Below are 26,098 nucleotides of genomic sequence, written 5' to 3'. Positions count from 1 at the left end.
TTTCTTTTTTTTATCAGGGGGAAAAACTGCTCTGCTATAAAACCCTACCCCTCTTTTTACATCATTATTTATCAGTAATCAGCTGAGAGAAACTAGATACTCACAATTAACTAAAGGTTTCAGAGTAACAGCCGTGTTAGTCTGTATTCGCAAAAAGAAAAGGAGTACTTGTGGCACCTTAGAGACTAACCAATTTATGTGAGCATAAGCTTTCGTGAGCTACAGCTCACTTGAACTTCACTCCGATGAAGTGAGCTGTAGCTCACGAAAGCTTATGCTCACATAAATTGGTTAGTCTCTAAGGTGCCACAAGTACTCCTCTTCTTTTTACAATTAACTAAGGTTCAACTTCCTTCATTTTCGTAAAGAAATATCAAAGTCCATCTCACTAATTGCAGCAAGAACCTTGTCACACAATTTTGCCTTCCTGGGAGTTTGGCTGCAATCATGAAATAAGAGTCCAGTGAAGTTGTCTTTATGTAATTATATAATCAATCTCATTTTATCACACAGATGGTCACTTATGCCAGATCAAATAATTATTTTCACTTTGGCTGCCAGAAGAATAAAACGTTAAACACACACTTATCCATTACACATACAGAACATGAATGAAATGCAGCTAATTGCCCAATGCCGAATAGTGTTCTTACGCCCAAATAGGAAAAGCTGGGGAAAGAGGGAGAAAGCTAGAGATTCTTATGAACAGTCCTATTTTAGAATGTTATAGTCTTAATGGCAGCATGCTCTGTCAACAACTGTGGATTCAAGAAAGTCAGCTATGTCAAGTGGAAAGCACTTATACTTTTCACAGATTTGGACAGACTTCCCCCACCCCCAAAAACCACAGTTTAAGCACGCATATGCACATATTAAGTGCCAAATGCTCTTCCACACCCATAAGTAAAGTTTTCTTCCTCTCCTCCCCACAACCTCCATTTCAGACTCAAGATGTACAGCAAATGCCAATGCTCAGCCATTCTGTGGAGGCTGAAACAGTGGATGCATCTTGCTACCCACTCCCTACACAAGTTTTGGCCTGTGTATCTACACAGTTCAGAGAACCTACTGGCCAGGCCTCCAACACTTAGAACATTTGCTGTGTAGCAGGGAACTCATAGTTGGTTAAATGGCTCTGGTATGACTGCACCTGGAATAAAGCAGTAATTTCTAGACAGCACTTTATCCACAGGATGGTGATGTATTGCACGTAAGGAAGTTCAGGGGAAAACAACAAAAATGGTAAGACCAGGAGACAGTGGGCCAAATTCACAAAGGTTACATGTGTAAGTTACATGCATGCAAATTAGCATAAATTGATATAAGTTACATGCTAAGGGGAAGGAAGCAAAACATTTTAACAGGGAAAAGTAACCAATAGGAGGATGTGAGAAGATGTAAAATGATAAATCAATATAAATTCAATAAAGTCAAGTGCAAGGTACTACACTTAGGAAGGAAAAATTAAATACAAATACAAAATGGGGGACAGCAAGGCAGAAGTACTGCAGACAAGGATCTGGGGGTTATAGTGGCTCACAAATTGATTATGACTCAGCGTGATGCTGTTCCAAAAAAGGGAAATATTCTGGGATGTATTAGCACGAATATCTTATGTAAGACATGGGAGATAGTTCCGCTCTACTGAGCACTGGTGAGGCCTCCGCTGGAATACTGAGTCCAGATTTTGGCACCACACTAAAAGTTGTGGACAAACTGGAGGCAGTTCAGAGGAGAGCAACAAAAATAAGAGGGTTAGAAGATATGACCTACGAAGAAAGATTGAAAGAATTGGTCATTTTTAGTCTAAAGATTAGGATTGTGGGAGGGTGGGGGGGCAAGTGGGGAGCGGAAGACAACCATGGTAACAGGAATTAAAACTATCCAGAATCACATCAGTGTCAGAATTTGTGGCTTTACCCAAAAACCTCCCAGGGGTTCCTCTTTCTTAAGTCAAAATCATTAAGTGGAAACAGACCAATTCTCTTATTGTCACAGATTTATTGGCCATCAGTGGGTTTAGTCCTTATGCAGGCTGTGTTCCCAATGAAGGCCTGTTCTGTGTTACTCAGTGAGAGTTTTGTCTGCATTAACAGTGAAGTCACTTCCATTAAGTTTAGTGGTCATTGATTCAAGTTTTAAGATGGCAAGAATAGGCCAAATGTATTAAATGGGTTGCAAGTAAAATGATAATCAAAATTCTCTTTGTAAAGCACTTTGAGATCTACTGATGAAAAGCACTATATAAGAGCTATGCATTAGTAGTAGTAATAACATTTAAAACTATCATCTGTTACAAAAGAAGCATGGAAAGGATAAATGAAAAACTTGGTTTCAAAGTAGTTTTTATAAAAGTTTGAAGTTGTCAAACCATGAAAACAATCACTTTCACAAGCATAGTAAAAAAAATTGCATATGAAAATCTTTATAGGCTTTCACCAAATTTTGACATCCCCCTTCTCCACATAGTTGCCTAAACTAATGATACATTCTCCCTGGGCCTAAACAATTGTTCATATTATTGAAGAATATGCAATTGTATATTCACATGAAATAAGCTTTCCTAATGTTAAAGTAGAATGAATTATACTGAAATTATAATTCATTAAAGAAATGCATCTGGTGGGTTTGTTGAAATATAGTTGTCAGGAAGAGAAACATTAAGGACAATGGGTTCTCAAACTAATTAACTTAGAGCTTCTACTGAGCTAGGAGATTGGTAAATGTTAGTATGCAAATAAGATATGTATGTATATTTGTCAGTTTCTGCTTCCTTTTGTCTCTTATGTTAAATTGGCTTTGGCTTATCAGTATAAATAAGTTAGCTTGAACTTTTGAATCTGACTTTGACATTAGGAACAATATGAGAGATGACCAGAATTAAGCAGGATTCTAATAATTCAAGCTCAGTAATCAAACCAAGATACATAATTTGAGGATATTTTATGTTGCTGAAGATTTACTTCTTATTAACATATAATTTCCTTGGATACATGAAAGCTGGGGCGGAAGGGGTTATCTAGTCACATCCCATAAGAAATGGTAAGTAGACATTCCGCCCATGAGAATCCTTACTCACCAAACTACTTCTGCTTTTGATGTAGAGAGGCTATGCCATCCCTACAAGTATGTTCTGTAAAGCTTGGATTTGAACAACCTCAAGTTTCTAAACAAAGTTTTAATTCTGAGAAGTGTCAGTAACAAGTTTTTCTTCCTCCACTGAACCTAGATATAGAGAGTACCTGACATCTTTAATAAATGAACACGACAAATACATACTACAGTAATGGAAGCATGAGAAATTCTTAGAGAGAACTGGCTTCCTTGATCTGCTCACTGATTCTACTATATATTGATTCAAAGGATATGTATACACTTGGGACTGTGATAGAACCCTGCCATGAGATACTAAGCTTAACTGGAAACAGCAGCTTTTAGTTCCATCTCAGTCTTGTCTTTTTCACTTCCAGAACAGTTTCTCTTTTTAACCAGTTCTTAATCTGGATAGACCTTCACTAATTTTTGGTATAAAATTTCTTCTAGAGTTTGATGCTCTTGGAATTATTTCTCAGATTAAGGGTTGCCGGGACATAAGAATGGTTTTGATGCATTTTTGTCCTTATACTGGGATAAATGGTAAAGTGTCACCCATTGCAAGTGCAAAAGTTTAGGGAAATTCAATAATCCTAATACTTCAGGTACCCATTTAAAAAAAGTGTAGTTCAGGATTTTTGCCCAAATACAAACTAAGGTCATTAAATCAACACAACATTTCTGATGTATTAACTGTGTCCTGTTTTTAAAGGATTAATTTGCCCGGGAACTCTGAACAATAAATACAATCCTTAAGATAACACTTAAGGCACTGAACCTTCACCCTGTTGTTGCCGGAGCCAATGTGTGAGATTATTGTATACTGTTACCTAACCTTTTGTTGATAGCTTCATTGCTGGCAGTAAAAACAACGAGGAGTCCTTGTGGCAATTTAGAGACTAACGAATTTATTTGGGCATAAGCTTTTGTGGGCTAAAACCCATTTCATCAGATGCATGGAGTGGAACATACAGTTGGCAGTGAAGATGTCAGACAAGGCCTGACATGGGAGTGGATTCAACACAACCTATGTTTTCTGTCTCATAGTGTCCTCCGTGAAGAGATAGGCAAATCCTTGCTGGCTGGGGGATTTGAGTTATTCTGGGACATTTTCCTTCTCTGCCATATTCCTGGTAGTTGAAACCACAAAGTCTAAAAAGCATCCCAATAAATAATAAAATAATTGACTATAAGCTCTTTGGGGCAAGGACTATCTTTTTCTTCTGTGTTTGTACAGCTCCTACTACAGTGGGGTCATAGTCCACAACACTATGGTAATACAAAAGTATTACCCAAAAAAAAGGGAATACAAACCACCTAAAACTATGCTATAAGAATACAATTACACAAATGTATTGAACTACACATTTTTATTTCACCGCCCTCCCTCCCCACACTTCAACCTGTTTTCAGCTTACTATAATTTGTGACATCATATTCCTTTGCTAACAATGGCTCTCTTGGGCTCTTTACATACTACAGGGGGAGATCGATTTAAGTTACGCAACTTCAGCTATGTGAATAATGTAGCTGAAGTTGACGTACTTAGATCTACTTACCACGGGGTCCACACTATGCGACGTCGACTGGAGACTCTCTCCCATCGACTCCCCTTGCATTTCTTGTTCAGGTGGAGTACAGGAGTCGACGGGAGAGCGATCTGCGGTTGATTTAGCGGGTCTTCACTAGACCCACTAAATCACCTGCTGATTCATCGATCGCCGGACATCAAACCCCCTGTAAGTTTAGATAAGGCCTTAGTTTACATTCATTTACACAAACAAATAACCTCTCAAAATAATTAAAAAACAAACAAACATTCATTCTGCAAACAGCATCAGAAGAGCAGAATTTATAAAGCTGATTCTGAGTTTTGCATAGCAGACCTTGTTAGTAATATAAAGCTTAAGGAACGAATGCCATAATGAAGACTAGATACCTTAACAAAACTGGGATTCTTTTCGCTATCTTAATTAGGATTCCTAGATTAATCCTTACTATGTTACTAGTTAAATTCCTGTTGGATGCACAGTGAATTAAAATCTGATTAGAACTGTCCTTAGTTTTGAGCAATACAAATAATCTGCAAAGGCAACTCCATCACACCAAACTATGTAGCAGCTGGCCTTTAATAATGATCCCATTCCTAGCTAGCAGGACTGGCAAAAAGGCTCTTATCATGGTCTCTTGAATAATGAAGCCCATAAAGATTGTTTGGGAGAGAAGTGGAAGGAAGTGGAGGGAACAGTTGTGAAATAGATGCATCTGAAACAAACTGCACCACCACCACACTTTTCCTCCTACCACCCAAGAAAATATGAAAATTAACTTTTTTACATCTCACTATTCACCCCCTCTTCTACAGCATTAAAATACTTACCACACCACTCTAAGTTTTCATAAAATGGAGATATTTTTTAAATCTTACAAATTGGAAAAAAGAAAATAAATAATGCTGAACTTCATATTTTATTGCACCTTGTGGCATAAAGGAAAAAGGGCAGGAAAATTCAAATTAAAAAAAAAATTGTGAAAAACGTAGGTAAGTTGTTCCATTTCCAACCCTTCAAAATGGTAACTTTTATTGAAACTTTTTTTTTTTTTTTTTTTTTACCAGCTCTATTGAAGATTAAGCAAATTCTATCCACTGCTTCTCTTTATCCACCATGGTGGTTGTTTCAGAGTAGCAGCCGTGCTAGTCTGTATTCGCAAAAAGAAAAGGAGTACTTGTGGCACCTTAGAGACTAACCAATTTATTTGAGCATAAGCTTTCGTGAGCTACAGCTCACTTCATCGGATGCATTCAGTGGAAAATACAGTGGGGAGATTCATCTAGTACAATAGAAAGTAATATTTCCCCTTTCCAACCAGGGATGGAATAATGTGACAGCGTTCAGGCTGGCTGTTAAAGGGTGGGCAGAAATGGGCAAAATAAAGTAGTGTGAGTGGGTCTAAATCTGTTTCAGAACAGTTTCTGGTTAAGAACTGACACAGTGAACACAAGATAGCTGTAACCTTTGTATTTTTGGACAAGTAAGGCTGCTAGAAGAATATATGTATGAAACACTCCACAGGCATACAATCTGGCAACAGTCTAAATGGTCCAGCTGCCTATCTCAAAACAAGTACACAAAATCAAAAGAAACCGATGCAAATTCACTGGGCTTCGATTAACCTGAATTCTCATTTCTGGAACAGTTCCAATATTGTGACAGTAGAACTAAGATTTTCATTAACACTGCAAACTGCCTCAATGACAACCGTTTTTCTAAACTGTGATCTATTGTTCTATTACACACACCTCTCTCTCTCTCTCTGTCTCCACAGGTTCTCAACAATTCTGACAATTGCAGTTCCAGAAAAGATTTCAAGCGGTCAAAAAAAGAGTTGCCATTGAAATGCAGCTGTGCAACATCCAGCCAAAAACCATCCTAGGCTGATAGGGGCTGAGAGGTTGCATACTCTAATTCTGAGGAGAAAGAAGCAGGTACCAGTCCCTCATTTTGACCATGCAGTCAATTATGTGACAATATTGTCTGACTCCATGGAACCACTATGGTAGAGTGAGGTAAAATAAGAAGTGGAGAGACAGTTCTCTGACCAGAGGATGCCCCAGGGGAAAAAGACACTGACTAAAATGGATGAAATTGGTGTTCCCTCAGACTGGAAATAAGGTGTACATTTTTGACAGTGAGGGTAATTAACCACTGGAACAATTTACCAGGGGTCATGGTGGGTTCTCCATCACTGGCAATTTTTAAATCAAGATGGGATGTTTTTTTAAAAGACCTGCTTTAAGATCTATGAGGGCAGGGAGAGTCCTATGGGCTGTGTGATAAAGGAGATCAAACTAGATGATCACAGTTGTCCTTCTGGCCCTGGAATCTCTGAATCTATAACTAATTTGTTCTTATGTGTGTATTTATGATTCAGAAAAGTTAATAGTTAATATTATTAACCTGATATCATTGTGCAGAACAAATGCATTTTAAATCAGTGCTGAAAGTGAGAAGGAAAGTTGGGGGCATTTCTGAAGTGCTACAGCTCCCTATAATGCCATTACTCACATTACAAGAAGATATATGGGACAGTGGCTCTGGGCCAGCCACACAGGCTGCTGCTTAGGCGGCCCTAGGTAGCTGGCCCCAGGGCCCACGCAAGCAGCAGCCAATGTGGCAGGCCCTGGGGACCGCCTAAGTAGTGGTCCTGGGGTGGCCGGAGCAGCCGTTGGCAGCTCCCCCACCCCAGGCTCCACTCCCCTCCAGCAGGGGTCTCCCCCGCCGCAAGATTTAGTCAGGGGTATTTATGGTGTAAGTCATGGACAGATCACAGGCCATGAATTTTTCTTTATTGCCCGTGACCTATATATGACTTTTACTAAAAATACCCATGACTAAACTGTAGCCTTAACTATAGTATTATTGGTATTTCTAGTGGGTTAGTTAACCAGTGTTCCAGGTTAGCTAACTAACTACTGCATGAAATGCAGTCAGATTGCATGAGGTATCTTTCAAAATCAAATGTTACTTTAAATATTGTGTTCTTGAAAGTGAGATGCTGACAGCATAAACATAGTCAAGGCCTTGTGTATTGTGTGGCAGGCTGGATCTAAATTCTGTGGCAAGGCCCCCTAGTTAAGAACGACCCTACTGGGTCAGATCAACAGTCCATCTAGCCCATTACCCTGTCTTCCAAGTATGTTACGTGCTTCAGAGGGAATGAACAGAACAGGCACTCATCAAGTAATCCCTGTTGTCTCTTCCTAGCTTCTGGCAGTCAGAGGGTAGGGACAACCAGAGCATGGGGCTGCATCCCTGACCATCTTGGCTAATAAGTTTATGGAGGATAGGTCCATAAATGGCTAATTCTTTTCGGAACCTTGTTATAGTTTTGGTCTTCGAAACATCTCCTGGCAACGAGTTCCACAGGCTGACTGAGCTGTGTGAAGAAGTACTTCCTTTTGTTTGTTTTAAGCCTGCTGCCTATTAATTTCATTGGGTGACCCCTAGTTCTTGTGCTATATGAAGGAGTAAATAACACTTTCTCTTTCCAGTATGGCAAACTGGAAAATCTCAAGCAACTTCAGGTTAACTAGGAAATGGAAGTTTTTACTGATAAATATAATCTATATAGGAGACTTTGGATTATTATTTTGATGTTAAATACAATTCTACACATCCCCAAATTTTCAGTATGCTGTGGAATTTTATATTTAAACATGCAAGTACATTATGGAAGATATCAAGTGGGAATAAAGAGGGTTACATAGCTGGATAGGAGACACCTGGAGCCTTTGGCATTTGTGGAGGAGTGGGATGTAGAGGCTTTTGGCACCGAGGATGGGATTCATTCCCTCTCTCTCCTGTTGTGGACAGGGACACAGGTGACTAGATATTTTTGGGAGAAGGGACCTGTATTCCTAGGGCCAGATCCTCTGCCCTGCTATAGCAGCTTCATGTTTGCTGCTCAAAGCAGGCTTAAACCCATCTTTTAACAAAACAAAACAAAAGCATGAGAGGAGTTCCTCAAGGTAGAGAAATCCTCTGGTTGCATAGTGCAGCTGTAAAGTTCCTATGCCAATATCTCCTGGGCCCTGGTATACGAGGATTGAGCCACGAGAAAATGGGACCTAGTCAGGGCACCCCCAAACCCTGGCCAATTACTAGCTGCTAACAATAGCCTAACATGACTGTACATTATCTGCGGCCAGGGGGGCGAGAGGCAGAGTCAGGCCTGACATTCCCAAGAACAAGGGAGAGCAAAGGTGATATAACGCCACTTTTTGTGCCGAATATAGCTCAGAGTTATGCAAATGTCCAGAACCCAGGAACTGGAAACAATGGTTTCCTGCCCCAGCAACACTTAATTAACTGATTTCCCTCTGCAACCGCATCCAAGTAAGATGGTTAAATTGAACGTTTCTGATAATATAATTACAAGCAAAATAATCAACAATGTTGATATTTAAACTCTCTCTCTCTCTCTCTGTAGGTACTTTGTATGGACCCTTCCTCATAACCTTTGAACACCTCCCGGTAATAAACTTCATAACCTCAGAGTATAATGAGACCAAAGGAATACAGTCAAGATCAGAAGAATAACTGCTTGACTGTTTTTCAACCCAAAATACAGAGCACAGAGAAATTATTATTATAGTGCAATCAGTGTTCGTGCCAACCATAATTTTATATCTCCTTACAATCTAGTTTCATGGTATGAAAATTAAGAACATAAAATGAATGTTCAAGATTAATTAAATTTAACTACAATGAGACTAATGTAGCTCATTTCTAAATTTCAATTCTATTGCTTATGGGGTCTTCAAAAGCAACTAGTTTGCCTCATTCTGCTAATGTAGCTTTTATTTAACAGTTTATATTAAGTGCTTTGTTTTTCAAGTCTATATTTATTTAAAATGTCCTGAATATGCATTAACATTGAACATATTGTTAGAATAGTGCATGAAAGACCACCACAAGCAACAATGATACTTTTCTTGTTATAAAAATATCTGTCCCACCTCTCCTTTCCTTGGGCCTGTGAGTTGCTCCACACTGCCACAATAGCTACATGTGTATTTTCAGTACAGAGGGCATGCCCAGTGACAGCATTTAACTGAATACATAACGCAGTTAATAAATGCCAATTTAATTTTTCAGGAAACCTATTCCACTGATTAGAACAAACAGTAAACAAAAGGCATCCCCTTTCCGCTTTTTAATTTGAAGGATCATTTCAAGGCTGGTGCCAACCTGGTCTGTAGTCAACTGTTTACCCAATGATACGTATGCAACCTGTTTTCTGGGAAACAGGGATTAATAGCTTTTTCACAGCCAACATTAAGTCACAACACTATTGACAGTTTCCTTCCAATGAACCCATTCACAGAAAAATTGTGCCCCCTCTTTCCCCCACACCAAGCATTAGTGAAATTCCCTGCTTTGCTTCATTGATTTAGAAGTCGGAGAATCATTATGTGCTTCCAAAGTCAATGGTTTCATTTTGTGCGTGAGTGTACATGCATGCGCCCGATCAGGGGATGGAAGTGCACTGCAAAACTTCTAGGGGGAAGGTTTCTTTTCTGAGCTATCCAACCAAGAGCCTCACATGACAAACAGACCAAGTGAACAACCTTAAAATAAAACTATTCAAGTTTCCTCTTTCATGTGCACCCCCTTAAAATTGAACTATATCACTTCTCTCTCTTGGGGAAAAAAAAAATCCAGACAAGTCACCAGCAGATAGACTTCCTCCCTCATTCACTGAGCTGGTCCCTTCAAGAAGGGGCTAGCATAGGAGGAATTCTCTTTTACCAATGTCCCTACCTAGGTTCGTCTGGGATGCTGTCATTTCCCTAATGCTACTCTGCTAGCTCCCTTAGCACCAGCTTTTATCCAAAAAAGGGTTGTCTTGGTTAAAAGATTAAATGGAAACTGAACTCAGCTTTCAGCAGCGAGGTTAACAATCACAATGTTGACTGTGTGAGCAGTTCACACACACAGACACAAGCTGTGTTCAACACCATGTCAGCTGGTTCTGGGTAAACCCTGAGATTTATCGATGGTCCAGCTAGCAGAATATTGAATGTGATTTTTCCCTGTCTACCCTCACTGCAAGGTCATGGTCCACATCTAGTTAGTTAACACTATTCCTCAAGACTGTTTCAACTACATACTTTTCTAACAAAGACAAATGCTCCCTGGCCGAAAGCACCTGCTGTGAGCATTGAGTAGCATCGTGGGTTTCACAGTGTGGAGGAGGGGGGCGGAAAAATTCAGAGTATGACCATAAACTATTAATTTTCAAGCAAAATTAACCCAGATTCAAGTTTACTTAATGGAAGAATCGTATACTTAAAAAACAAATTGACTGGTTATAACCTCCTTTAAGACGACAATTCAGTTTAGGTGACACTTAATGAGCAACATAGAAGGGAAGCCAGTTATAATGCAACTGCAAACAAACCTACACAGTGAGGTAAAACCCATATCCTGTAGAACACTGTTTTAATAGTTGTTGAGTGTAATCAGTCAATGAGCACAATACATCACACTATTCAGAAACCTATAACAGCTTCCCAAGTCCTGTGTCTAACCAACTAGACAAACCACTTCTAAATACAGAAAGTAAAGATTTTACTACATCTCTCCAATATTCTGAAATGTGCTGTGCAGAACTCAAACTGATTTTTAGGCCTTACTTCAGCTGTGTACTAAAACTTTATTTCCTACCTGTAATGTACATGTGTGACAGTCGGTCGTCTGTAGCCAAGAATCCAGGTCTGGATGTCTATAGGTTCTTCATTAGGGTAAGCAATGGTTGTATCTATCACCCACTGAAGACCTTTTGATTTGCTCTCTACGAATAAAGTGGAAGAAAGAAGATGGGGTGTTAAAAATTAGATCAAATTATATTCCATTGGCTTGACATCCATTCTAGTGTTACATTTCCTTAATATTATATCACTTAATTTGTACAAACATTACTTAAATCCCCAAAAAAATCAGGTAGATCAAGAGAAAGACTAAGGACATGGTGAATATCATTCTACGTAAAACCTCAGAAATATGGTCAAAATCTCAATGTAATAACTAAACCGTCTAACAATTAGTGTAATTTTTATTGACATGATCTATGGCAGGGGTCAGCAACTTTTCAGAAGTGATGTGCCGAGTCTTCATTTATTCTCTAATTTAAGGTTTCGCATGCCAGTAATGCATTTTAACATTTTTTAGAAGGTCTCTCTCTATAAGTCTATATATTATATAACTAAACTATTGTCATATGTAAAGTAAACAAGGTTTTCAAAATGTTTAAGAAGCTTCATTTAAAATTAAATTAAAATGCTGATCTTACACCGCCGGCCCGCTCAGCACGCTGCCAGCCTGGGGTTCCGTTCACCTAGGCCGGCAGCAGGCTGAGCGGGGCCTGCGGCTGGAACCCCAGCTGGCAAGGGGTTGGCAGCCAGAACCCTAGACCGGAAGCAGGCTGAGCAGGGCCAGCGGCCGGGACCCCAGACCAGCAGTGGGCCGAGTGGCTCAGCCCACTGCCAGTCTGGGATCTCGGCCCTGCCCACATAGAGTGGGTACCTACCTTCTCCCTGGTTCTAGCCCATTCTCTTCCTCTCTCTCTCTGCACTAAGCTGAGGGTGGGAGTGCACTGAGCACAGGGCTGGGGGTTGGGGTGTAGGGCCTGGCCAAGAGCTAGAATGAGGGAGGGGACTCAGGGTTGGGGCAGGAGGTTTGGGTGTGGAGTGCTTACCTGAGCAGCTCCCATTTGCTGCAAGGGGGAAGGTGGGTGTGTGTGTGTGCAGGAGCTCCCGTTTGGTGCTCAGGGTGGGGGTGGGAATGTGGGGGGTGCAAGAGTCCGGGCATGGGGTGTGGGGGGTGCAGGAGTTAGGGCAGAGGGCTGGGGGCATGTGAAGGGGATGCAGGAGTCAGGACATGGGGGGGCTGGAGTCATGGCAGAGGACTGGGTGTGTGTGAGGGGGGTGCAGGGGTCAGGGCAGGGGGGCTGGGGGTGTGGGCTAGGGTCATGGGGGTGCTCCCAGCCCCCTGCCCAGAGCCGCTCACGGCAGGGAGCTGGAGGAAATATGCCCTGATTCCACCCCCCTTCCCCAAGGCCCCGTCCCCACCTCTTCTCCGCCTCCTCCCCGGAGCAGTGAGCTGCTCGGCTTCTCCCCCTCCCACTCAAGGGCCATCAGCTGATTGGTGGCAGTGAGGGAGAGGAGGAGAGGCAGGAACCCAGCACGCTGGGGGAAGAGGTGGGGGGGGGAACCTTGTCTGCCCTGCAGCAGCAGCCAGCAGGACCAAGTTTCTTCACCCTGCCCCCGCGGTGGGGGCGGCGGCAAAGAGCAGGCCAGGGTGGGCAGGATTTTTAATGGCATGCTGCTGCCTGCCGGGGTCCTGGCCTGGGTTTGGCAGAGGGCTGAGTGGGGCCGGCGGCTGGGACCCAGCAGGCAGCAGCATGCCATTAAAAATCGGCTCGCTTGCTGTGTTTGGCACGCATGCCATAGGTTGCCAACCCCTGATCTATGACTCGTGTCCCAGCATGCTCACTGTTTCACTTTGTTTTGATACACTGCTTTTTATATGTATTTATACAGAAAGCCACAATATTTTTAAAAAAATGTTAAAAGTCCCCTTTCCTACATTATTAAAGAACGCCACCATAGATTATAAAAACTGATAGATTTTTAGAAACCTCAAGTCACATTTAACCATTTCTGCAGTTTACTTTTTCATTCAGTTCATTCTGTATTTCATTCAGTTTGGGCAGTTTAATTTGCTGCTCTCTCATGCATGAGCACAAAGTTGCAACATTTGGTTTGCAAACAATGCAGACAAAAACATACAAAAAGTTTTTAAAAATTAATCTCTTTTAAAACATGTCAGGGGAAATATTTCTGTTAGCATTAGGTTTTTGTAAAAGCGCTCCTTCCCCTACACTACTCCAAAAGACGGGGAAAAAACACCGAAACCTAAATTATTTTTTAGATTAATATATTTATTGGCTTTCCTACCGCATTCACCACTGTATTATCTGAACATACATAAATAAATAATTTACCCTCAAGACACCCTTTTTAGGTAGGGAAGTATTACTGTCCTCTTTGTACAGAGAGAGAAACAGAACCACAGAGATTAAGAGACCTGCCTAAAATCACATGGAAATTTGTGGCAGGCCTCAGAATAGCACATTCCCAATCCAGCATTTTAAGCAAAAAAGACCAAGAGAAAGATGATTCCCTTCTCCAAGTGTCTTGGAGTGAACAAAATTTTTAAATTAAAACCCTTTTTCTTTCCAGAAAACAGATAACTCAAAAACACAATAAAAAAAAGCACAATAAAAAAGCAGGTGTTATCATCATACTAATGAGATAATAGGAAACTTGGTTCAAAACCTAAAAACATTTTCATGAAACAATTTTTATATTTTTGAATTTTCAAAACATTTCATCCACACTATAAAACTAGTAAAAAAGCCCAGCAAACATCTACTGCAAAACAATTCAGTTTTTTAAAAAGGAATTTCAGAGTTTCAACAGCGTCAGTAAATATTGATTTTAATTCTGACCAAAATATCAAACAGTGGCCACTATAATTAGCTGAATAACATGAAGAAATAATTTAGAAAGATGAGAAGAATGACTCAAGTCATATTTTTAATGTTAGCAGTGTTAAATTCAATCTAATGCTAAAGTAATTCATAGCAAAGACAAAGCAGTTCTCTCTCTTTTTACATATATATACACACACATTTACCTGAAAAATACAAAGATAATTAATTTTTTATTTTCCATAGTGTAAAATAAAAATGAACTATTAACACTAGTCTTATTATGGGGTGGGAAGCACAAATCACTAGTAAGATGTGCCAGAAGAATACAAAATAATATTTTAACCAAAATCTTTGTATTTTACAATAAAAATTGTTCTAAGTTACTTAAAAAAAAGAGTAGTGGTTTAAAACTGCTGTCTCAACACCTGATGGTTCGGACTCCATCACTGCAGGAAGGCCACTGCTGCCTCCCTCCCTCTTATGTGTTGCTTTCCTACTTGCTTGCCCTAACTTAGTAGCAATTGCAGTACAGTGCTGTGTGGATGCCTCCAATCAGCTCCACCTCAACACAAAGAGAAACCACAGATCTGAGTCCTGCGACAAACCACTAGCCCTAACTATAAAAGGTCTTGCACTCTTTCAGCCTTTCACAGACCTCAGCTTTTAACATGGCAGCTCTTAACTAAATTAGTTACTATCGCATCCTACCACAAAGATACCAACTTGTCAAAGTCATAGATACACTTTAAATCAGGAATGTGAAGGAATCCATGACTTCAACCTTGTTCTTTCATTTGAAAACTTACAGACGCTGTCAACTTGAATTTTCCAACAGAAACAGTTTTCTAATAAAGCATTAATTTATTAGTTAAAGAGGAGTTAAACATTGCTTCTTGATGAAATGTTATTTACTGGCATATCTAAAATTATATAAGAAAAAAAATTTTTTAAATGCCTTAGTAAACAAAAAAAATCACAAGTACGATGTTAATAAATGTGATTAACTAAAACTATCTACTATCAAAAAAGCCAGAAATTTAAGGAGAATAGCAAGGGCAGCAGACACTTTGTACGGTTGCTGGCAAAGTCAAATACTTGACGCAATATTCTGGTCATTAAAATTTATTGTCGCATAAGACAGGAGTTCACAACAAATGTAAACCAACACAAAGGTCAGCATTTTCACCAAGTAATCATATTTTTGACTCAACATTTTATTCCTACTAATGTTTACAATGTTACAATTAACCCCTACAATTGCTAGAATGGAAAAAAGATTTATCTTTTGGTACATTTCTGGATGTATAGTCAGTTTCACTGGTTTTGTTGAATTGCATTATTTATGTTCTCCCTGAGAAAGTGTTTCCAATAACAGGAAAGCTAGAGCTAATACTGAAACTCAAGAGGAAGCAGGCTGTTGCACAAAGACAGAGCAGGCTATGCCCGCCTGAGCATGTTTGATGGCGCTGCTCTCAGGTCCATCCAAAAAGACTTCTGAACCCAAGAAATGATTTAAAAAAAAAAAAAAAAATCAGGGCATGCTATTTGCTACATCAGCAAACTGATCTTTTTGAAATAAAAAAATAAAAATAAAAATTCAAGCTTACCATGCCCCTCTTGGTTTTGTTATGAATTTGAATTGAAAAATCATTCTTAGATAGCACTGAATGTTCATCATACATAAGGGAGAGTATGGTTCTGTTTTGCTTAAAAAGGTCTTGGCAATTTTCACTACAATTTAAAATCCTGATCGTTGAAGGACAATTGGAATTCCTAACACATAGATAAGGCATATCTACACAATAAATGCACAGCCCCACTTTTATGATGGGCATAACCAGGCTATAATTTTAATTCCGTTTTAACCTAGTTCAAAGTTACACACCCATTTGGACGTAAAAAACATGGGGCACTGTTGTAATTGGAGTCCTGACAATTTGTAGTGTAAACATGCTTTACATGCGTCTGTTCAAGAAGCCCTCCCTCCAGCTCTGGTGTGACCAGGGCAACCACAACCATCCCTGGCAGCCAAGCTAGTTTGAACTTTCAATTTCTATTAAAAGACTCTCTCAATCTGCCTTTTTGGTAGAAGCGGAAATATCAAACAGCCTGACTACCAGAGAGCTCTCTGAAGCAGCAGCTAGCTACAACAACTTTGAAACTGACTTCACTGGGGTCTTGTGTTTTCTCCTTATGAGATTTCACCTGGGCTGCTACTTTCCAAACACTTTACTGTAAGCCATATTATTTTAATCTTTTAGTTTCTCTTTGAATAATTCAGAAACATTCACCCCCCTGATCCTTCTCTTTTAACAGAGGATGAATGTTCAAAATAGCCTGCAGGGATCCCATTCACATACAGTTCTACACAAACCATGCAGAAGTAGGCTACCTTGTGAGAGGTACATACCATGCACTATTGTTTCTTCCGAGTACTTGGACACACACACAAAAATAAGAATAATCAACAATCAAGGGAATATTTGTTTGGCCAGGAAAGCAAATCAAAGGAGAAACTAAGTAGTCTCTTAGTGTACTTTTTCTTCTGAAATAATGGTAGTGGTGAATTTTCATAATTATTTCTTCCCTGTTCTCATTCTTTCAGGGTGGGCGGGTCCTTTGATCTTCATATCAGTGCTGAGTAGTACCCAAAACTTGGCCTGCGACAGTGGCTCCCCTTAAGATCCTCCTTTATTGCTCTATCTTCCTCCCATAGAGGACACTGACTGGCTACTATGAGACAGATTCAGTGGGGTTCAAAATTCTCCCTGCTGGCCAAGTCCAAATGCTTATTAGTTGAGTTTTAAAGCTTATTAGACTCAGGCTGACCATCTGGATCCACCGAATTTTGGGCCCTCCTTTTTCCTTTGAGTCATTTGGCCTTAACCAGGAGTGGGAATTTTGAACCCCTTGGAATGCGTGTGCACCAGTAGATGATCAGCATCAGCCATGGGAACAGGGTAAAGCAACAAAGCAGAATGTGAAGGGGAGGGACTGCCTCTGACAGAGTTCGGTGACATGCTACCACTGGGCTCTGATCTGAAAAGCAAAGAGTCCACCATCCATGTACAGAGACAAGTTTCAGTGTGTTGTTGATGGTTAATTGTACTTCCCGTCTTATGCACTAGTATGTCGACAACATGTCCAGTTCTGAGGGAGCTAATGTGCACACTCATCCCCAGGCCTGATAAGAGGTTGTTTACCAGCAATTGTGGTTGTGACAGCAGCAAAAATGAAACAAACAGATGTGTGAACATAGAGGAAGATAGGGGGATGGAGGGATGGGCCCAAGGTTTGGTGTTTTTGCTCTCTGGCTTGCTGAAAAGACCCCCTTTTAATCATCAAGGAAGAGAAAAGCCCATAAAAATGCTTTTCTTTCCAATGATTTTTTAAAAAAATAGATTATTTAAAAGATATGTATCAGAAAATTATATTTTAAAAAATTAGTGAATTAAAGAACAGTGCAACAGTGTCTATCTCCTCAAAAGAGAAAAGTGAATTTATGCAGTTCTCTAATAAAGCCATTTCTGAAAGTTAAGTAATAAAGATGAACTGGACTACATTTGAAGGCCCTAAGATCTGACTTCAACAAAGATAGAATCAAATGCATAAAAAAAGCCTGTTATCAGAGTCTGCTATACAGTGGATTCTAACACGGTCTTATTTTACCAAAGCAAAGTTGGTTGAATTAAACTCTGGAATGTATATCTTCAGTGACCAATGGGATCCAAGTCACCATGACTTGCTAGCTTTTGCTTAGTAATATTCAAATGCAGAGACTTCTAAACCAAACAAAGTAACAAACCTGAATTCTACCAGAACATTTTTCTGTTTTTAAAACCCGTCAGAGAATCAAGTCCAGTTACTTGGAGAAATATAGCTTTGCAAACAGTTCAGAGACACAATCTGAAAGGGACTTTTATAGGCCCTTTGAGCATACATTTAAGCACTTGTTTCCTCTGAAAGAAAATCAGTCCATGGAGAATTAGATTACTGGTGTATGTGCAGCATGTATTTTACCTATTATTCTCTACAGATTCCTCTCTCTGGGCAGAAAGCTCCAAGTACAGCATCCTGATGTGGGACACTCTGGATTCCTCAGCAGGGTTACTTTTATCAGGTGCCAAAATGAACATTTAAATCTTTCTGTATGCAGACAGATAGATGGCACTTCCTTTCTGGCATCAAGGGCTCTCACTCTTAAGGACAACAAGCCATCAAGCCTTGGCAGCAATTTCACTGAACATTTTTCCTTTTCACTCCTGGGAGAGAATTCCTGTACTTTCAATGTGGTTCATTTAAAAAAAAAAAAAAAAAAGTTTCTCCAAAGAGTGCAGTACAGGTACAAGAGGAACAACTCACTTGTACTTACATAATTTAGTACTTAAACTAAGATACATTTCTACATAGATGTCAGCTATAGGATTAAGGTTCTTGGATCAGGCTGAAGAAGAAGTATGATCAGAGACCTAGAAAAATTCTGTTCACGTGAAGAGAAATTGAAAATAAAAAAAGTGAGATTCCTTACCTTGGCAAGAAGATAAATAAAAGGGGATATGATAAAAGTATATAAAATAATGAATGGTAGAGAGAGGATAGATCAGGAACTTCTATTCTCCCTGTCTCATAACACAACAAAACGAGGACACTCAAATTAAAAAGTAGGAAATTCAAACCTTACAAAAAGGAAATATAAAGTATAACAACACTGTGGAACTCATTGCCATAGGATGTCATTGAAGCCAAGAACTTAACAAGGCTCAAAAAAGGGATTGGATATTTACATAGATACTAAGAATATCCAGAATTGTTATAATTAACGACAATAAACATTTTGGAAGGAGTATTGAAACCTTGAGTTTCAGGGTTTAAGCCAATCTCGAACTATTAGAGACCAGATGAGACCTACATGTGGGGCAGATTATGCCACATCTGCCCACTGTGGGTTCTTATACCTTTCTCTGAAGCATCTGGTTCCAACTGCTGTCATAGACAGGATACTTGACTACAGGCAAAATAATGGAGTTTTAAAGAAGAGCAAAATTAATGCCAATCAACATGGGCTTATGGAAAAATAGATGGCAAACTAACTTGATAACTTTATGGTATTACAAGTTTGGTTGATAAAGATAATAGCGTTGATGTAAATAGATGTCTGTGACACATCTGACTTAGTACCATAAAACATTTGAATTGAAAAATTAGAATGATGCAATCAACACTGCCCACAATGAATTGATTAAAACTGGCTGATTATTAGGTCTTAAAATGTAATTGTGAACAGGGAATCATCATCAGACAGGATGTTTCTCTACTGGGGTCCTGCAGGGATAGGTTCTTAACCCTACACTATTTATCATTTTTATAAGTGACCTGAAAGAAAAACAAAATAATTAGTAATCAAGTTTGCAGATGACAAACATTGAGGGTGTGGTAAATGATACTGATAAAGAGCAATATGGATTGCTTAGTAAACTGAGCACAAGCAAACAACATGCATTTTAATATGCCGAAATATAAAGTCATACATCTAGGAACAAAGAATGTAGCCCATACTTACAGAATGGGAGGGAGTCTATCCTGGGAAGCAGAGTCTCTGACAAGGACTTGGAAGGTCATAGTGGATAATCAGCCAAACATGTGTTCCCAGTGCTACTTCTAGTGTGGCCAAAAGGGCTAACGTGATCCCCTTGGATGAATAAACGGGGGAATATCAAATAAGAGTAGAGGGGTTATACTACCTCTGCATTTGGGACTGGTGTGGCCACTACTGAAATATCATGTCCAGTTCTGGTGTCCACAATTCAAGAAGGATGTTGATTAATTGGAGAGAGTTCAAAGGAGAGCCTTGAGGATAATTAAAGGATTAGAAAAGACATGCCTTATATTGAAAGGCACAAGGAGTTCAATCTACTCATCTTAACAAAGAGAAAGCTAAAGACATGTCCTCACTAGCACCGTTAAAGAGCTGGCCTCGGCAGTGCTTTAACATGGTTGTGTAGTCGCGGCATAGTGCTGGGAGAGCTCTCTCCCAGCACTATAAAAACAAAAAAAAAACAAAAAAACCCACGCACCTCCACAAGGGGAATAGCTATCAGCGTGCTACACTGGCACTTTACAGCGCTGAAACTTGTAGCATTCAGGGGTGTGCTTTTTCATACCCCTGAGCGAGAAAGCTGCAGCGCTGTAAGTGCCAGTGTACACAATCCCTAAGGGTTGGCCTGATCACAGTCTATAAGGAGAAGAAAAATTTCATAAGGGCTTTCCATCTAGCAGACTTGAGGAGATCAGACTTGATCACAATCATTCCTTCTGAATGTATAATCTATGACTAGACAGACTGCTGGTCTGATCCTGTATAGCAATTCCTATACTCGTAAATAAGCAGGTGACCTAAACTTATTGAAGAGAGATAACTAACTTATCAAAATTTTGACACACTACATAAACATCCAAAGTTTTCAGGGTAATTAATGCTTCATTTCCCCTAATAAATCCATTAATTCCTTAACAAATTGAGACTATCCTATGGATTCAGTATCTGAATTACTATAACATTGTACCCTATTCCATCACAAAAAAAAAAAAATCTCAGAACACAAAATTATAACTAAATCTAGAGATTTCTAGCAAGCATATCTGATTCAATGTATAATTCACACAATTATTTACATCTATCATTAGTCTATTTAATGTGAATTGAGATATAATTTTACTGAATGTGAACATACTCAGTGTTTGCCACTGTTTTTTCCATTATGAAAATTGCTTTCCTGTAGTTCTTTTTCCCTGATATATATTTCATCAGATTAAACACTCTTGGATCCATGCTGCTAGACCAAGACTAGCCAGGGACTTCAATAGCTCTAAGGTTTTTGAGCATGTCAAGTAATTGGGGTGTACCTCACCAGATACCAGTACCTATACTGTCCTCAGGCTCCACAGGGGTTATTTTTCAAATGGGAGGCAAACTCCCAATGACCACCACTTGAACTATAAAAATCAAGAAAAATCCTCCCAAAATCTGAGAGGTCAGTGAGTGAGTGGTAATCTTGGTTCGTTTTCTGGTAAGATGCACAAGATATTTTCTTTTCTCAAAGATACAAATCCTGCTAGGGCTCCCATGATGTTCTCAAGAGTGGAAATCCATGTCTCAATCTCTACCCACCCTGGAGTCAGGAAGGATTCCAGATGTACAGATGTAGAGCGGTACCTGGTTTGGAATGATCATTTCATGGTCAAAAAAAAGCCAAACATACCTGTCTCAGCCAATACAGGGCTTTTAGTATCACTGACATTTGCCTGTCCAGAGATTTGCCTGTCCAAGACTGGTCAGAAAGCTTTCTACCAGAGATACTGGTGAGAAGGCATATGGGAGCTTCCTCTTACTGACAGGGTCAAGTCTTTTATATTAAAGCAATGTGAATAAAAAAAAAACAAAAAACAAACACTTTTCAAAAGGCTGCCGTACTACATTAAAAATTCCTGTAAGCTTTTGTTTAATTTAGGTGACCTTTATCCCTTAACATGGGAAGGCCAACAAAGGGGCAGGCTGCAAGACAGGAAATTATCAGGTGTGGACTAGAGTATGAGCAATAAGGATTGAAAGGAAGGGACAGATTTCAGAGATGCTGTAGAGAAAGCAGTGAAGGCTTCGGTAACTGCTTGGCTGTAAGGATAAAAAAGAGGGTGGGGGCAAAAAGGAGTCAGGTCTATTTACGTAATCTAAGTATTTCTACAGTGCCCATCATTAAAGTGCAAGATGAAACTATAATTGTGACCTTGAATGATGGGAAAGACAGTGACAGAGCAGGGGACTGAGGAAAGATCAACTCTGTTTTAGCCATATTGAGTCTGAAATGGAATGAAGACATTCAAGAAAGAGAGGGAAACTGTACTTGTTAATGAGGTAGTCTCTCCTATGTTAACAAAGCCACTTCTGTCTTAGAGCCTCATCCAAAATTAATTGCAGTCAATCAGTGTAATGGCTCCTATGGACTTCAGTGGGTTTACGATCAGACCCTCAGTGAATCTTGAGTCAGACAAACCTGAGCAATATTACTGTCAGGTGGGTACAATTCCTTTATTCCTCTTAATGGGGTCCTTCCAAGTCTAGCTGTGACTGTCAAATGCCTACGCAGCAGTAGGTAATGTTTTCTTCGATGTAGGTAGGTACATTTATCCAATTAATGTCCAGGCTTAGCAGTCTGTGAAATTTTACTGCAAAAACTTGGGTAGAGCTAGCTGCCTTTATTCCAGATCTGAACTACATTTACTAGGCCACATCTATTAGAGAGACTGTTAATTACAAAATATGACAAGCTGTGACAAATTCAGGAGACAGCATGTAGATACTAATTAGAACAGAATTCCCTGGACTCTTCCTTTTACACGATCTTTGCCAAATCAGTAACCTCTCTAACTTCATTTCATACTGTAACAATGGAAAGAACACCTACTTCCCTTTACTTTAGGCTGATACCTGTGCATGATGACATAGCAACATTTGAAAAGTCACATGCAGTTTAAAACAACAAATCTGACACTTGGATTACTGCCCAGGTAATTAAGCATGTCTTCCTTAAAAACAGAGAAAGTATGCTGCCCTAAGGCAGCCCTTTGGATTTGGCAAAGCCATGTCAAGCTTTAATTTTAATTAAAAACCAAGTGTTACTTCAGTGTTGGTTGTTAAAGTATTATACTGAATGTTGTGCATATTTTCTTTGTTAACCAAGGCCAGCTTGTCTGAGCTACCAAATCTTAATTGCAAAGGGAAAAGTTTAAAAACTAGGTAACTGTGGCCTGTTAGTAGCAACTTGTTGCCTGCACATGATCAGACAATGCGAGAGGCACAGGGAACACTTGTTGTCCCAGTAGAAACCAGGATACTGATGCAGTTTTGAAGTTTCTGGCTTGTTCCCATTTAAAATTCATCTCTTAATAGCATTTTAACATATTTGGGTGTACTAGTCTCCCCCATCCTTGTTAGTTTATAAAAAAATACATTCACTAGAGAAAGCTTAGGAGTGTTCTGATCTTGAACCTAAAACTTATCAGGTCACATTTCATCCCAAAGAAATATTTCCAGAAAGAACGAACAGCTGTGTTCTTTAAATATAAGTATGCCAGTACAAAAGACTTCCTTAAAAAGTATTTGGTTTCTTACCTGATTAACTGTATAAAAAGGAACTCAACATACAGACTTATTAGACAGTGCATAATATTTCCTAACAAGTGTCTATAATATTAATGTGACTACAAAGTCCAGAGTCTTCATAGAAAGAAAGGAATAAAGATATAGTAGGAAGAAAACACTGCAAGAAATAACTACTTTCATTGTAAGTAAGGAGTATATTTTAGGGCTAGTCTACACTGGCAATGTTAAAGTGGTGCCACGTGACTTGTGTGGTCACAGCGCAGCACTGGGAGAGAGCTCTCCCAGCGCTCTAAAAAACCCACCTCCACGAGGGGCGTAGCTCCCAGCACCACTGGCGCTTTACAGTGCTGAAAGTTTGCTGCGCTCAGGAGGGTGTAAAGCGCTGCCAGTGTAGACAAGTTGCTGTAAAGCGCTGCTAGTGTAGACAAGCCCTTAGTAGTTTCCACATTCACTCCCTCAAATTCCAAAAGATGATAGGTGTCCACAATACCTGAAGATGTGCTGGACTATCGCCTACAAATATATGCCTGTGCTGAATTTGACACAAGGTCCACCATATGCCTGTGGCAGGTCTGGTTCTCTAATGTTAGAAACATGTTTAGATTGTCCCATAGGATCCATTGTCTTCAATCTGAATTTGCGCCATTAAAAAAAAAAAAAAAAAAAAAAAAAAAAAGAGAGAGGTTGCATTTTCTGAGTGGAAACAACCCCCCTTTTCGATGGACCAGGGCCAGGTTCAACTGCCCAACCCTGTGGCCGTACCTGAACTAAAATCATCCTATAATGCACCAGCTGGTGCTGTTTGTCCATCTTTCTTTCAACCTAGTGTTCCTGTAGCCAGTCTGCCTGTCCCAAAGCATCACAAAAATCCCATTTGTTTTATCACCAGACAACTGGTAAGGCTCACTGCGTACCTCATGCACTGTTTATAATTTAACATATATTAGGTTTATACTATATTCCTGTACACTAACACATGACTAATTGCATGATAGTTATTGGCCAGGCATACAGGGGCAGCTGCTCAATAATTCCACAATTAATCAATTTCTTGTAAGCTGTGTACAACATACATTAAGGACTGGATAGCTTCCTTGGTGCTCCACTCATATTAAAATTTCTGAGAACATTTACTCTGTACACACAAGCAAATTATACCACCACTTAATATATCTATTTTTTTATATTTCCTCTAAAATCTACTAAAAAAAGCTAGACAGTGTTTAGACTAATTCCTTATTAAACAACTGGATTGTAAATTATATTTTATCTAATTTTGAGTTATGCCATTATTACGTTGTCACATTATCAGATGACCCTGCATGAATAGCTAGCCTAACATGGGTGAAATTCCATTAGGGTCACTGGAAAGTCAGTTTTCCCTCTAGATTTGATCTGCAACCTCAATATTACACAAGACCATTGATCTCTAGGCAAGAAAGCAAAGAAGATTTTTGTTTACTTGTAAGAGTAATATTTATTTACAAGAATACATTAAGAATGTAATGTTAAATGTTCACTTTTTAACTAAATATTCTCCATTCTTCAGAAGGATAGCTCCTGCCAGTTAATAGGATAACTCAAATGGGCAGATATTTAGACGACAATAATGTGAACCAGACAATAGCCTCTCATACTGGATATAGTTTAGGGGAAATTTCACCCCAACCCACATACTTCCTTCATAAAGATAAAATGAGCCCTTTTCTCTTTTTTTTATTTTTAAACAAATACCTAATGTATAATCTTCTAAAATATGAAATTCAGATATTGCTTCTGTTCTCCCCCTCTTTATTTCTGTCTTTTCCTCTCTCCACATATCCTTTTCCTCTGCCACTCATTCTCCTTCACTCTGAAACAAATAGGGAAATCAATGTAAAAAATATTCTTCACCTCCCACTGTCCTTCACTTAAAAAGTTTCCAGAGGCAGTTGAGAGGGGTACAGGGATGTTGTTCAAGGATTTCTCCAACTAGTTTGTCCCTATTACTCTGCTCTTCTCCCCAAAAAGGACACACACACACCCCTTCCTCTGACATTCATCTCTCTGGAGCTCTATTGATGCTGCTCTTAAAGGGACAGGTTTCAGAGTAGCAGCCGTGTTAGTCTGTATTCGCAAAAAGAACAGGAAGACTTGTGGCACCTTAGAGACTAACCAATTTATTTGAGCATAAGCTTTTGTAAGCTACAGCTCACTTCATCGGATGCATTCAGTGGAAAATACAGTGAGATTAAATGGGTTAGTCTCAACGGTGCCACTAGTACTCCTTTTCTTTTTTCTTAAAGGGACAGATTTAGTTTTCCAATTAAGTTAATTGCAAAACTTTTATTAACATCAAGAGGAGAAAATTTAAGCCCTCAAGTGTCCTGAGTTGGCTACTCAATGTACATCTTCCCCCAGAAAAAGGGAGAACACTAACTATGTCATACAAGAAGCCCCTGCAGGCATGAGGGAGAAGTCTGGTTCTGAACTGAGGTATGTTGCCACTGGACCAGACCAGCCCGTTTGTTCAAGTTTCATCTCATACATCTCTCCAGTTCACATGTAGGAATAACAGAGACATAGCACACTGTGGCTACCACACTTGGATGGGGATGCAAAGTGGGAAGGTAGAAGGAAAATCTTAATCTCCACTTCACATCCTAACCTCCACCCAGTTCCCCAGCAGTGGGAAATTATGGCTGTGATTCACTGCACATGTCATTTCACCAGTAACTCAGGTCAGCAGAAGGGAATCTGGGAATACCTGGATGGCTGATTAACACCCTCCCCGCCCCCAACCATCCT

General features: G+C 39.5%; 1 protein-coding gene across 4 annotated transcripts in view; it reads right to left on the bottom strand.

The window, feature by feature from the left end:
• Positions 1-26,098, bottom strand: part of LPGAT1 (lysophosphatidylglycerol acyltransferase 1) — a 125,727-nt gene that overhangs the window by 20,775 nt on the left and 78,854 nt on the right. For 3 of the 4 annotated variants that reach the window (XM_077813785.1, XM_077813786.1, XM_077813787.1), the window contains one exon: positions 11,325-11,451. In XM_077813785.1, coding sequence (XP_077669911.1) covers positions 11,325-11,451 — 127 coding nt within the window. Of the gene's footprint in view, positions 1-4,652; positions 4,831-11,324; positions 11,452-26,098 lie in introns of all 4 variants that reach the window. The other variant, XR_013345725.1, reaches the window with a different exon arrangement.

The sequence above is a fragment of the Eretmochelys imbricata genome, chromosome 3 (assembly GCF_965152235.1).
Source record: "Eretmochelys imbricata isolate rEreImb1 chromosome 3, rEreImb1.hap1, whole genome shotgun sequence".
Lineage (NCBI taxonomy): Eukaryota > Metazoa > Chordata > Testudines > Cheloniidae > Eretmochelys > Eretmochelys imbricata.
This window is presented reverse-complemented; position numbering and strand designations above follow the sequence as displayed.